This window comes from Cnephaeus nilssonii (assembly GCF_951640355.1).
Source record: "Cnephaeus nilssonii genome assembly, chromosome: 18".
In the NCBI taxonomy this organism is placed as follows: Eukaryota; Metazoa; Chordata; class Mammalia; order Chiroptera; family Vespertilionidae; genus Cnephaeus; species Cnephaeus nilssonii.
The window spans coordinates 4,284,582-4,298,283 of NC_137089.1; the positions used below are offsets into that span (position 1 = coordinate 4,284,582).

Sequence of the window (13,702 nt, forward strand, 5' to 3'; positions counted from 1 at the left end):
GTCAGACGCTCTAATTCAGGCTTTGCTTTCTTCCTGTGACATCAGCCACATGAAATTCATCTCCCGGGGTGATGGAGGATGTTGGCAATAAATCCCCTTCCGTGCCCCGGAATCAATGACTGTTGAAGGTGTGCAGGAATCCAAATCTCAATTAAGCCAAGCCCCTCATTTTACTGATGAGAAAATTATTACCCGGAGCAAAATAAGAGCCTTGGACCCAATTTCGACCGCTGTTAGTATTTTCTGCCATCCAGACCCTGCAACATGGGGGCCAGGCTGCAAGTAACTGAGAGGCAGAGATGAGACCTGGGCCAATTTTAACCTCCGAGGGATTCCCTGCACATCCTCAGGGCTCGGTCTCACTTCTCCTTTTGGAACATGGGGGAGTGCCCATTTACAGCACCCCATTCCCTCTGAATTATGAACCAATTGAAAAATAGACAGGAGTTTCTGAGCAGAATCAAAGTACAGGCTACGTGTGCTGGCTGAAGCCCATTGGCTATGGGGGTGACAGTGAGCTTCCTAACGCTCCCCACTATGTCTGGCCACGTTTCGGATAAAGAGTCATTTAGATGAAAGAAGGGTTGAAAGTTTCCTGGGAACAGGTCACAGCATGTGCAAAGGCCCGGAGGTGTGCAGTCAGGGAACTGCCCAGGGTTGGGGCTGGGCTTCCCTGGGGCTGAGAGCTGAGTCAGGGGCCCAGGGCAGCGGCTGCCTCCCCTAGGACAGAAGAATCTTGAGTTTACCTGTGTGAGCCATGTCCCGCGTGATTCAGGGTTCGGGATCTGGAGAAGGGCCGCGCACAAATGACAGAGATGAGACAAGAAATAATAATTTGGAAATATTGGGGGCCAGGCGAAAGTCCAACTCAAGGGGAAGGACTTTACTGGTGCCCAGGCCTTGCCAACCTTTTATTCACTTTTGGATACACATATAGCCCTTAGGCAGGCAATTCCGGTAACAGACAGACTATCTTAAAGGTCAGTAAATATTAGTAAAGATTTACTCTGAGACTATTTGGTCAGGAAACTGCTTGAGCTACCATTGTCTCAACTAAACAATCGGTGCATAGCTCTGGCCCTTGCCAGGGCTCAAGGTTCACCAGCGTTCCTGGCTCCTTGTTTACACTTCTCTGATAGTGAAGACAATGGGTTGAAGCTTCCAACATTTACCTTTCCATCCCCAGTCCCATTGAGTTGCAGTTTTCCCAGTTCACTTTTCAGAATTGTCTGTCTGCACTTACCCAGTCAGGCACGGGCTTTCCAAGGAAATGTGACGTCAGTACCAGGGAGGGCTTTTCTTGCCACACCCACAGCACCTCAGAGCCCACAGCCTGAGTCCTGCACTGGAATTCTGAGTGGAGAAAGGCAGAGATGGGTTTTGAGTTTCAGGGGTGCACTTTGCCTTGCACATGAAGATCCTTTGGGCATCTCAGATTTCAGGCAACACAATTTAGAAGTAAGCTGATCGCCCACTTTTGCTAGAGGGAGAATTCTGTAAGCCTCTTAGATGTAATGGCGTGAGTTTCGACTTGTGCCCGCAGCCTCCGGGCTCCTAATGCTGATGAAATCACATCTTATCAGCCATCCTCTCTGAACAATGGGGCATTAAGTGATCGTAGCCGCAGCCGTTCAGACTGTTAGAGGTTGCAATGAACCGTGTAAATGCCAAACCAGCAAATCCTAAACTCAGCAGATAGAACCCAGAGAGGCCTCTCATTAGCTTTCCGATAGTCAGCACTTCCGAGGGGTTTCCTGGCAGGACAGAGTGGCTGCCGATGCTTTTGTTTTGCTTAGTTTAATTGGAATTAAGTCTGCATAGACTTATCTCCTGTCGAGGTCAGGTTCAGTGATGATGGGGAGTATTTGAGTCTAGTGTGAAGAAGTACTGTAAAATAATAGAATATTGAATGCCAATTGTAGTAGAGAAATAAACAATTAAAAGGAGTGCTGTAAAAATGATAGAGAACTCCCAAGAACTCATTTCAGTTCATTAAAAAACAAGGGCACACAACTATTTTTGTGGCCCAGGAAATGGTACCCATCCTTTTCACACATCATTAACCTTCCTAGGCTGATGTGGGAAGAGGATTGTTATCGGAGATAACGGTGACAGCCAGCGTTTCTGGAAGGCGCTGGCATCCCAGACAGTGGCTGGGCGCTCAGCACGCATTGCTCACTTAACCCTTAGTCAGCCGTGCGCAGCGAGGGCTGAGTGTCGCCACTGTGCGTGAGAGGAAGCGGGGACCCGAGGGAATGAGTCCAGTGTCCTAGGGCACACCCTTCCGGGACAGGGCCACCCAGGCTGCTCTTGCCCCAAAGCCCGTGGTTTTCGCTGCTGCCCTGCCCATCGGGGTGTGCTGAGCAGGCCCAGGTGCCGGGTTCGGAGATAACAAGGCAGCGTCGCTGCTTTGCTGGGACCACACAGTTCAGCGGGTGGGCAGCTGTGGGAACGCGCCATCTCCACGCGGTATGTCAGACTGTGACAGGGAAACAGCGTGTCTGTGCAGCAGAGGCGGGGGCGTAATTTCCCGGGGGGACGCTCAGGCAGTCTTAAAGGGCAGGTGAGGGTGAGGGCAGCTGAGAAGGCAAGAAAGGGCATGACAAGCTGTGGACCTGAATGTGGCCAGCTGTGCAGGAGGAGACGGGACAGGCGAGGGACTTGATGGACATAGAAGGACAGACCCTCAAGACACATGCGCAGGGGCCGAGAAGAAGAGGGCCTGAGAAGTGACGGGGCCACAGCCCCCCTTTCCCACACTCATAAGTAGGGAAGTCTTCCACGTGGATGCACCCCATTTCCTGCCTTGACAGGTCATTCTCTGTCCTGTTGGCCATTCGTCCAGTTCCGGCGAGGAAAGCAGGTTCGGAGGCTGGGACTCCAGGTCAGGGAAACTGCATTTCTCTGAACCGGCCCGGGCAGGGCAGCGGGGGGCAGTGCTGGTGAGAGAGCGGGCCGGAGGGAGTGGGATGACAGAGCTTCCGCCATCCGTTCCCTCGTGTATTTGTGTGATCTCGGGGCCAGGCGGAAGGCGAGAAACCTGGCAGATGTTATTCTGTGTGATGCTCCCCAGACGCCTGGGAAGCAGGTATTGTTAGACTCCCTTAGCCTGCGAGGACTTGGTGCGCAGAGAGCATAGGGCACCTGCTCCGTTGGGGGAGATAGGGGTGATCCAGCCTCCTCTGCAGCCCCAGCACCCGCGACCTCCTTGCCACGCCCACCACAAAGATGTCAGCAGCTGGCACCAAGCACATGGCTGTCATAACCAGACACACTCTTTAGAAATGCTAATTATCTCAGTCCCATGCAGAGCTGATTCATTTGCTCACGCATTTATTCCACCAGTGCACCTACTATGTGTCAAGCCCTATGTGGGAGAGGGAGAGGAAGCACTGAGCTGAGTGTATTGGTGTGTGAAAACATGCAGTGTGGCTTCTCTCTGCTGTGTACCACACAGAAAGGACTTCATTCCGCATGCCCACTAGGGCTAGAGCTGCAGGATCAGAAATAGAAGGCACAAAAGGAAAAAAAAAAGAAATAGAAGGAACCAAATAATGTCTAGAGCACCTACTATGTGCCAGGCTCTATGCCAGATCCTTGACCCACATCATCTCATAGCAATCAGGTGAAGTAGGAATGCTTCTCTCTACTTTAAAGATGTGGTAACTGAGCTCACAGATGGGCCCAAGGTCACAGAAGTGCCCAAGGTCATCCGGATGGTGAAGGGTAGAGCTGGACTTCAAGTCAAGGTGCACACGCTGGGTGTGCACCAGGGCAACTTTACGTTTACTGGTGTTTTTGTTTTGTGTGTGTACTAACAACACTCTGGGCATTGGAGGAAGCCCAGGGACCCTTTCTCAGAATAACAGTGTTTAATCCACAAGTAAATGCATGCAACTACAAAAGAAACTGATTACAGTGAACCCTTGAATAATACCAGTGCTGACCCCCACCGTCAGAAATCCACCTATACCTTTTGACTCCTCAAAAATGTAACTACAGTTGTCCCTGGTATCCACGGGGATTGGTTCCAGGGCTCCCACAGTTACCAAAATTCATGCATGGCCAAGTCCCTTATATAAATGGCAAAGATCAGTGCCTACAGTTGGCCCACCATGTCTGTGGATTCCCACATGCAGATCAAAACTGTTTTAATCCTCAGTTGGGTGACTCCGAGGATGTGAAACTGGGGGACACAGAGGGCCAACCTGTATATTCTTTTTTAAAATATTTTTATTGATTTCAGAGAGGAAGGGAAAGGGAGAGAGAGAGAGAGAGAGAGAGAGAGAGAGAAACATCAAGGATGAGAGAGAATCATTGATTGGCTGCCTCCTGCACACCCCCTACTGGGGATTGAGCCTGCAACCCGGGCCTGTGCCCTAACCGGGAATAGAACTATAACCTCCCAGTTCGTAGGTTGAAGCTCAGCCACTGAGCCACGCCAGCTGGGCTGTGTTATCTATAATAAAAGCATAATATGCTAATTAGACCATATGTCCGGAAGCCGGGGCCGCAAGGGAAGCCCGGGTCCCGGGTCCCGGAGGGAAGCCGGTGCTGGCAGCCAGGGCAAGGAAGGCCTACTCTTGCATGAATTTCATGCACCGGGCCTCCAGTTTTTTTCTTAAAAATCCACTCTAAGTGAACCTGCAGTGAAAACCAGGTATTCAAGGGTCAACACTATATTGAAACACAATCATCAAAATATTGAAACATTTGAGATGTGGTCATGTTTGTGCTTCTCTCTGACAAATCTGATGGTGAGACCTGGTGGCCGGTTGGACATACCCATAACTTTGAAGCTGTGGTAAGCACAGCAGTCCCTGGAGATGACAGATATAAAATGTTCGTGATTTCTGATGTGAGAAGTCACACATGTGACTGGGACATTCAGGATATTATTGGGGCTCATTACCTACTGTTGTAATAGAAGGACATGCTACATTTCAGTTACATGTTAGACAATTAAGGAGCAGTGCCTTCCCCATTCATGATCATGGGCGCCCCCTAAATTCTATACATGGGAGGGTGCCTGCTTTATGCAATTTATGTTACTTGCTTCTGCTCAATGAGCATTTGACCAGCCTTTTCATGTGTAAGTCGCTGAATGGCCACCACAGAGTGGTACAAAGGAAGTTCCTGATGCCCAGGAGATGGGGGTGGAGAAGGGGTGAGGGAAGGAAGTTTTGCTGCATATAACTGCGAGCTAGCATTTTATTTTATTTTTAATATATATTTTTATTGATTGGAGAAAGGAAGGGAGAGGGAGAGAAAGAGAGAGAAACATCAATGATTGATCAGCTGCCTCCCGCACACCTCCTACAGGGATCGAGCACACAACCTGGGCATGTGCCCTGACTGGGAATCACACCGTGACATCCTAGTTCACAGGTTGATGCTTAACCACTGAGCCACACCGACCCGGCTAGTGTTTTACATTTACATGTAAGCATAGGAGGACACTGAAGTCTGGAGGAGCTCAGGCGCATGCCCAAGGTGTAGCTAGTCCACTGTGGAGCTGGGATCTGCACCCAGCCCCGCCCAGTCCCAGCACCTCCATCCGCTTTAGCCCTGAGCCAGCTTTAGCCCTGAGCCAGCTTTAGCCCTGAGCGCGCCCGTCCCATTCAGGCGCGGAGGAGAATGTGCGAGTCTTTATGGAGAGGGTCGGGAAGTACGAAAAGCCTGCACTCAAGGAGGAAAATTGTTCACTTTTGCTTATTTTGTAGCCAAAAGCTGGGTCTCTTGGATCGGGTTCGCCTTTCTAATCCTCGCGGTAGCAATACTAAAGGAAAGCTATTTACCCCTCTGAATGTAGATGCCATAGAAGAAAGTCCTTCTAAAGAGCCAAAGCCTGTTGGCTTAAACAATAAAGAGCGTTTCCGCACCGCCTTCCGCATGAAAGCCTACGCTTTCTGGCAGAGCTCCGAAGGTAAGGCCTGTCCTCACCCTGCCCGAGACCCACCCACCCTCCCTCCCTCTCTCCCTTCAACTCTCCCTCCAACTCTCCCCCACCTTGAAGGACTCTCCAGTCGCAAAGTAGCCAGTTTCCTGCCTCCCTCAACCCACTGCTCACTGCCTCCTCTTTACGTCCCTGGGCTGGAGGCATCTGTGACTCATCCCTGCAGCTCGCAGGGCAGGGGCGCCCAGGTGGCTGTTCCTGGGCCATAATCACCACACTCACCTGCGCAGATGCGTCTGGGAGCTTGGGGACCTGTTACCTTGGTCCCTTGGGTGGCAATGATGAGTGCATTGCCATGGAGCCGACCCGAAAGATGGAGAGGGGCCGGGTGCAGAGCGATCCGCAGCCCTGGAGGCCTCAGCACCCCCAGGGTGGGAAGAGGTGTCAGGGAGCACCCCTCGAGGGTGTAGGAACAACATCTCTGTGTTCCCTTTCACTTAGGAAAGAGGAGAAGTAGGGCTCAGAGAGGGACCTCCCCCAAGGCCACAGGCCGAGGACTTGAAAGAGCAGGAATGTGAACGAACGCCCACCTGGGTGCCCTTTGCTGCCACCCTGGGAACTCGAACTCACATCCTGAACTGCAGGCACCCGTGGCTCAGACTTCTGGGTAATAGGAGGGGGTGCTCAGAAAGGCTGCGTGACCACACAACTGGAGGACCCTGCGGGGTCCCCGGAAGTGGGAACAAAGACCCTGGAGGCTGAGCTTGGGAGGCTGTGGCTGAAGGAGCCGCTCCAGGTGCTGGCCGCCGTTGACAAACGTGTCTCCCGCCCAGATGCCGGTACAGGCGATCCCATGGCCGAAGACAGGGACTACGGGAACGACTTCCTCATCGAAGACATGATCCCCACCCTGAAGGCCGTCATCCGAGCCGTCAGGTGAGGCTCACCTCCCCAGGCCCCAGCTCTATCCCGGGACAGGGCTTTGTAAAGTGCTCTTGGCTTTGGGGAGGTGGGGGGTAGGCCCCTGGAGTAACCCCGGAGGATGTCCATACTCTACGGGGGATGCTGCCCAAAGACTAATGATTGTACATCAGCACGTCATCCTGGTTCCCGGGAAGATGGAGATGAGGGCTTGGCATCTATGAGTCCTGGATGTCCCCCTTTACTAAGAGCCTGAGAAAACTTGGGGAACAGAAGCTAGTTTCTCTTTTTGAGGAGCTTACAAGCCAAAGGGTAAAAGGCGACTCAGGAAGAGGTGTCAGCTGTGTGACACGGGCCTTGTCAGCATCCACAGCTGGTCTGAGGAAAGCTCCGAGGCTGTTAGCAGGTGGCCCCAGGAAAGTGCCCGAGCTCTCGGCCACGGTCTCACCTTCCAGAAAGTGGTCCATCAGCAGATTGTTCATGAAACACTTAGCTCAGTGCCTGTGACGAAGACTCGGGAAATGTTCGCTCGCAGTGTCACTCTGATGTTCTTAGTATGCAGATGATTGAAGGGAGGCGCCAAGGCGGGGTGGTTCTACCAGCCTGGTCTGTGTGGCTGGAAAGGCTGGATCCGGGACCCGAATCGGTACATCTCCCCATCAAGTCCTTTTCTCTTTGGTTCTCTTCTCCCCCACTGCCCCCGAGTTTGCTAGTCTCGAGTTATACTTTCTCTACCAATGACGCGCACACGTCTCTACTTCACCTTACAGAATTTTACAATTCCGTCTCTATAAAAAGAAATTCAAGGAGACGCTGAGGCCTTATGACGTGAAGGATGTGATTGAGCAGTATTCCGCAGGGCACCTCGACATGCTCTCCAGGATCAAGTACCTTCAGACCAGGTAAGACAGTCGCACGTGGGAGGCCGGTGCTCTCCTGACCACTAAGGAGCCAAAGCCAGGTGCACCTCAGAGCGGAGGGTGCAAGGCCTTCAGAAAGAATCCAAAGTGCAGAGAGAAATTTTAGGAACAAATATGTCCATCAAGCATTGTGGATATCAGAGCCAACCAGCTCCAGGTCAAGCAGGCTGGGAGGAAGCTCTGTGACATTGACAAGGCCAAGGTCAACCCCCTGATGGGGCCTCATGGCAAGAAAGCATATGTCCGACTGGCCTCCGACTGGGATGCTTTGGATGTTGCCAACCAAATTGGAATCGTCTAAGCCCAGTCCAGCTGGCTAATTCTAAATATAAATTTTTCACCGTGTTGAAAAAATGTGCATCAGATGTCAATTCTAATAGCAAAAATATGGAAGCAGCAACGATGCCCAACTAATTGCCACCATTTTTGTTGACCACCTGGGTGCTCTGCCTTTATGTGTCTAATCCCCTATCACCCTGTGAGGCAGAGCATTAAAGGCGCCATTTCACCAGTGAGCAAACCAGAGGGCAAAGGACTTGCCCAAACTTATCCAGCCAGGAGGTGGCAAAGCTGGAGAGCTCAGTCCAGGGGTGACTGGTTACCAGCTCCTAGTCTAACAGCCACACCTCCTCAGACACAACATAACGACCAAGAAAAGAATGTAGCCCGGCCTTCGTGGCTCGGTGGTTGAGCACCAACCTAAGAACCGGGAGGTCACAGTTTGATTCCAGGTCAGGGCACATGCCTGGATTGTGGGCTTGATCCCCAATGTGGGGCCTGCAGGAGGCAGTGGATCAATGATTCTGTCATCATTGATGTTTCTCTCTCTCTCTCTCCTCCCTTCCTCTCTGAAATCAATAAAAATATGTATACTTAAAAAAAAAGGAAAGAAGAGTACCTGCTCTCATTCGAGTTATGTAGCCATCAAATGGCATTTGCAAGATATATATCATGCGGTGAAAAAATTACATGACCTGTGAATATACTAATAGCCATAATATGATTACTAATGCACTCACACCTGGACATGCACACTTACACATGTACACATGTATGACTATGTATGTGATTATATTTAGACATATGACTTTATCCTCTGCTGGCCAGACATGCCTCCCAGCAGCAGAGACCCAGAGAGGCAAGCACAGAGCCTGGGGTGTGGCAGGAAAGGCCGCCTAACGGGATGAGCTGAAGGCCAGCTAGGCCTGCGGGGCACACGGCATTTCCGCTGAGAATTCAGGAGACGCCACCCTCACCCTGTCTCCGTGGGCTGGCTGCCTCTCTCTCCCCTGGGATGGGGAAGGTGCCCTCGACACCAATGGACCAAAAAAAGATAATCTATTGAGATGATACATTCTCTTTTTCTTTCTCTCTGCCTTCCTTTTTCTCTCTCCCTCCCCCTCTCTCTTTTCCCTTTAATTCTATATTCCACACCCACACCTGACCGGAGGGATTAGAATGAGTTGCCTTCTGCTCTGCCCATGTAGCCTTGTCACTTAATCCCCTCCCGGTGTGTTCTCTTCCAGAATAGATATGATCTTCACCCCCGGACCGCCATCGACTCCCAAGCATAAGAAGTCTCAGAAAGGGGCAGCGTTTACCTACCCATCCCAGCAGTCTCCCAGGTGGGGTCTGTGCACAGTGACGGACAGGCTGTGGGCGCCACAGCTCGTGGGGTGTCCCCGCCCCCGAGTCTCAGTGGTGGCTTTCTGGTCGGGTGAGGTTGCCGGTCCCCTGAAAAAAATGGAGAGTTTGAGGGCTATTCTGATTTGTGGCCATTTGAAAGGTGTCTGTGCGAAACCCTGACCTCCCCTCTCTATGCAGACCACGTGGGTGACACATTGTTTTATGGCTGTTGAAAATGAAAAGCATGGTTTCTTTTATGAAATAAGAGGTTTTATTGGAGCCAGTAGAATGCTTCATAGTAGCAGAACGCGGCACCCATTCACTCCCACCCCCACCCACGTCATCTTTGATGCCATTTTCTAGATTCAGCATGTTTTCCACTCTTAATAAGATGGAACGGATGAAATGCTGACCTCACGGTATAGAATTTCAGAGGTTAGACCCCTCCCTGCGCCCCACCATGCACACTCGGGGGAGCTCCCAACCAGCAGCCTGAGACGGAAGCCCAAGGACGGTCATTTCAAGGAACCAAACACTGGGCAGTCAGGAGCTTGAGCCCCTTCCCTGGCCCACATGCGCCTCCGGGATTGAGTGGCCTTTTCCAGCTGCACAGGGTGCGCGTGGGAGTCGTGGCTCCTGGGACCATGGCCCACCAAGCTGAAGCGACTTGCAAAGCAAAACCAGGGCTGACAGTCTGACAGGCCCGTTGGCTCTTTCCTAGGAACGAACCCTACGTGGCCCGAGCGTCCACCTCAGAAATGGAAGACCAAAGCATGATGGGGAAGTTTGTGAAAGTCGAAAGACAGGTAGGTCTTTCCTCTTCTGAACCAAAAATGCAGCGTATACAATTGAGTTCAAGTGTCACTTTCGTGAGTATGTACCATTCCAAAAAGGACGTGGAAATTCAATCCCGGATTCCACAGTTGCTGGCGGGGTGATCACGTGCACATTAATGAATTGTCCTGAGCCTCAGTGGCCTCATCGAAAAAGGGTCATCCTAATCCTTCCTAAGCTTGCTGTGAAAACGAAATGAATTGATGCATGTAAATTACCTGGAGCCGGAGTGCGTGTACAGAAAGCACTTAACCAGTGGTAGCTATCATTGCCAGTGCTTCAGTGTTCCCTTAAGAAATGTTCGTTTCCCTCCCCCCACCCCCTAGATCCTTAAGGTTACCCTGGATAAATGGCACTGTCAGTTGCTATTAGGATTTCTATCCCTCCTTTTATTTTATTCATAATTCAAACTTGGATCGGTGCAGGAGAGGCGAGAGAAAAGCTCACCGATTCTTCTTTTTTGGCCTAAAAAGAATATCATTTTTCATTTCTAAATTTTAATTTATACTTTAAAAAAATCACAGCCCGTCCACTTACCAGCTCTGTGACTTTTGACAAGTTACTTCGTCTGCTAGTGCCTCTGTGTCCTGGCCTGCAGAATAAGAGCGCTACTTCCTAGGGCTGTGAAAATTAAATGAGGTCGCATCTTGAAAGTGCAATAAGCAGAGTCAGATAGTAACTGCCATGTGAGTGTTAGTGACTGCGACGCTTGGATGCCATCTCAGCCATTACCCAGTGCTGTGCTTTGCATCCTCATCGGATGGAGGGGATGGTATACCTGCCCACAGTGCTTGCTTGGTGAGTATGACTTGTCAGGGAGAGAAGGTCTCACACACACACATGCACACACACACATGTGTGTGCACACATATATGCAAACTCACGTGCATGCAAACACACACATATTCACATGCACACACTCACATGCACATACACTCACGCATATATACATGCACATGTGCACACAGGCAGGCATGCACACGCGCCGCACGCACACCTGCATATGCACTCACAGAGATTAAATAAATCCCCAATTCGGCAGGTAGGAGCAGACCCAGCTTATCTCTGTAGCTCCCCCTGGGCCCAAGGCCCCCAGGCAGGATCTCCAGTTCTATGAAACCCAATCCTTGCTCATCACCGCCCCGCGTCTGTGGGGCTTACCTCACCTCGTAGGAGCAGCAAACACTAACAATCCACATGCTTCCGTCTAAGGCAGTGGTTGGCAAACTGCGGCTCGTGAGCCACAGTTTGCCGCTCTGTTGACTAATGAGTTTGCCGACCACGGGTCTAAGGGAACGTTTGCAAATCAAGAACTCCCGCTCCTCAACCCACACGGCCGGCAGCCCGGCCCCTTCTCCCCCCAGGGGACAGGGAAGGCCTGGAGCGCCCGTCCTCGCATCTCCGCCTCCAGCCTTTGCTCAGGCTGCCTCGGGTCTGTCTGGATTTGCCCCACTGCGCGCGCGGGCTGGAAATGAGGAGGCTGTCAGCGGCAGGACCGGCAGGGTCCCTCTTCCTTTCCGATAAGTAAGTGCGGCCATAGCTTCTCTGACAGGTGACAGGCCCGGGAACGCAGTGACCCCGCTCCTTGTGTTCCAGGTGCAGGACATGGGGAGGAAACTGGACTTCCTGGTGGACATGCACATGCAGCACATGGAGCGGCTGCAGGCGCACGTCCCCGACTATGACGCGGCCCAGGCGGAGGAGAGAGGGGACCCCCGGGATTCGGAAATGAAAACCATCCTTTGCAACTATTCCGAGATGGGGCCCCCGGATCCCTCCTTCAGCTTCCAGCAGGTGCCCATCAACAAAGTCGGCCCCTATCACTTCTTTGCCCACGACCCAGTGAGCCTGCCCCGCGGGGGACCCGGATCTGGCAGGGTTCCCGCGACTCTTTCCTCCTCCACCGCGGAGTATATGGAGAGGCCCACCGTCCTGCCCATCTTGACGCTTTTCCCGTCCCCCACCGACCCGCACGGCCCCCGCGCGGACCGGGTCTCCCCCCGGCAGAGACGCAGTTTCACGCGGGACAGCGACACCCCCCTGTCCCTGATGTCGGTGGACCACGAGGAGCTGGAACGGTCTCCCAGTGGCTTCAGCATCTCCCAAGACAGAGACGATGTGTTTGGCCCGGGCGGGGGCTCGAGCTGGATGCGGGAGAAGCGGTACCTGGCCGAGGGCGAGACAGACACGGACACGGACCCCTTCACGCCCAGCAGCTCCATGCCTCTGTCCTCCACGGGGGACGGGATCTCGGATTCCATATGGACCCCATCTAACAAGCCCGTGTAAAGGGGTCCTGGCTGACTCCTTGTAATGTCCACAGACTCTGTATAGCTCACTTGCTCTCACACCTGACACTCACCAGTGCGGTCACCAGTGGCCGCATCCGACGCCTGCATGTGCGTGACGGCCCCCCGCAGGGGCCGGCCATGGCCTGTCCTCCCATGCCACCACCGTGAAGCCGCTTCCTTTCAGCATGGTCTGCATGTCCTTGCACTAGCTCAGTGGTCCCACTAACCTCCTCGTGGACACACGCTCACCGGCTCTTCTTTTTGCTGGCCATCAGACCAGTACCAGTACCGGGAGAGGTCGCCCACGAGCTCTGCTCTTCATCTGTCTGTCTGGATGGCTGGTTTGGCTTTGAGTTTGGGTTTGGTAAGCAGGGAGGTCGTTTAAGTTCTTTCTCTGGTCACCACCCCTTTCTGTAAAACATGCCCGTGGTCTTTCGGCTGTGTTACAGAGCCAGCCAATAGGGTTCTCACGTGCCAACGAGGTTGCCTCCTGAGGTCCGATGTCAGGAAAGGAGCGAGATATTCCCACATCTACAAAGCCAAGAAGCTTCCAAATTATTTTAGTAAGGCCGAGCCTTCTAAAAGCCCTCCACAGGACCTCGCTTGGTCTGCCATTGTCTAGTGTCACGCCTCACTTTCCTCTGTAACGTGGTGGTTGTCCCAGGGTAGCGTTTCGGATGAGTTATGAGTTGGCGGGGAGAAAACACACATTTAAAAAGTTCCCAATTCCTGTAGCCAAAGATGGTGACGTTGATCAGAAGTGGGGTGCCCCTCTGCACAGCAGCTAAGTTCAGTGCCTTCAAAATGAGGTTCCCACTCACCCTCCCCAAGAGAACACTCATCTCCAGTGGAAACCGGAGTCAAAGGGCACACGGACTGTCTGGTCCACATCTCTTTGTAAAACTGCGAAACCTTTGGCTCAGCTCAAGTGACATGCCCGGGGCCACTCGGTTGTCCCTGGAGAGCTGGACCCAGAGCCCCGTCCGCTGACTCGCTCTGTTCCCTGGGCTCCTCTGGTCGCTCCCCTCTGCCCTCCATGCAGCGGGACCCAGAATTGTGCCAAGACACCTGTGCTCTGTGTCGTGTGCAAAGCACTTACCACACAGTTTACCGGGAGGAGGGGGTGTCTGCTCTGATTTGCCAAATATGCTTCCTGATGCGTTGTATTGGGATCCAGAAAAAAAAAATAGTACAAGCAAGCTACTTGTAATGGT

The 13,702-nt window shown here is 52.4% G+C and overlaps 1 protein-coding gene across 1 annotated transcript in view; it reads left to right on the forward strand.

Moving 5' to 3' along the window:
• KCNQ3 (potassium voltage-gated channel subfamily Q member 3) overlaps positions 1 to 12,486 on the forward strand; it is a gene marked incomplete at both ends in the record, with an annotated part of 156,346 nt that extends 143,860 nt beyond the window's left edge. The window contains 6 exons of the mRNA XM_079796662.1: positions 5,724 to 5,926; positions 6,730 to 6,832; positions 7,588 to 7,719; positions 9,264 to 9,362; positions 10,085 to 10,169; positions 11,794 to 12,486. Coding sequence (XP_079652788.1) covers positions 5,724 to 5,926; positions 6,730 to 6,832; positions 7,588 to 7,719; positions 9,264 to 9,362; positions 10,085 to 10,169; positions 11,794 to 12,486 — 1,315 coding nt within the window. The remainder of the gene's footprint in view (positions 1 to 5,723; positions 5,927 to 6,729; positions 6,833 to 7,587; positions 7,720 to 9,263; positions 9,363 to 10,084; positions 10,170 to 11,793) is intronic.
• Between the last annotated feature and the right edge of the window lie 1,216 nt (positions 12,487 to 13,702).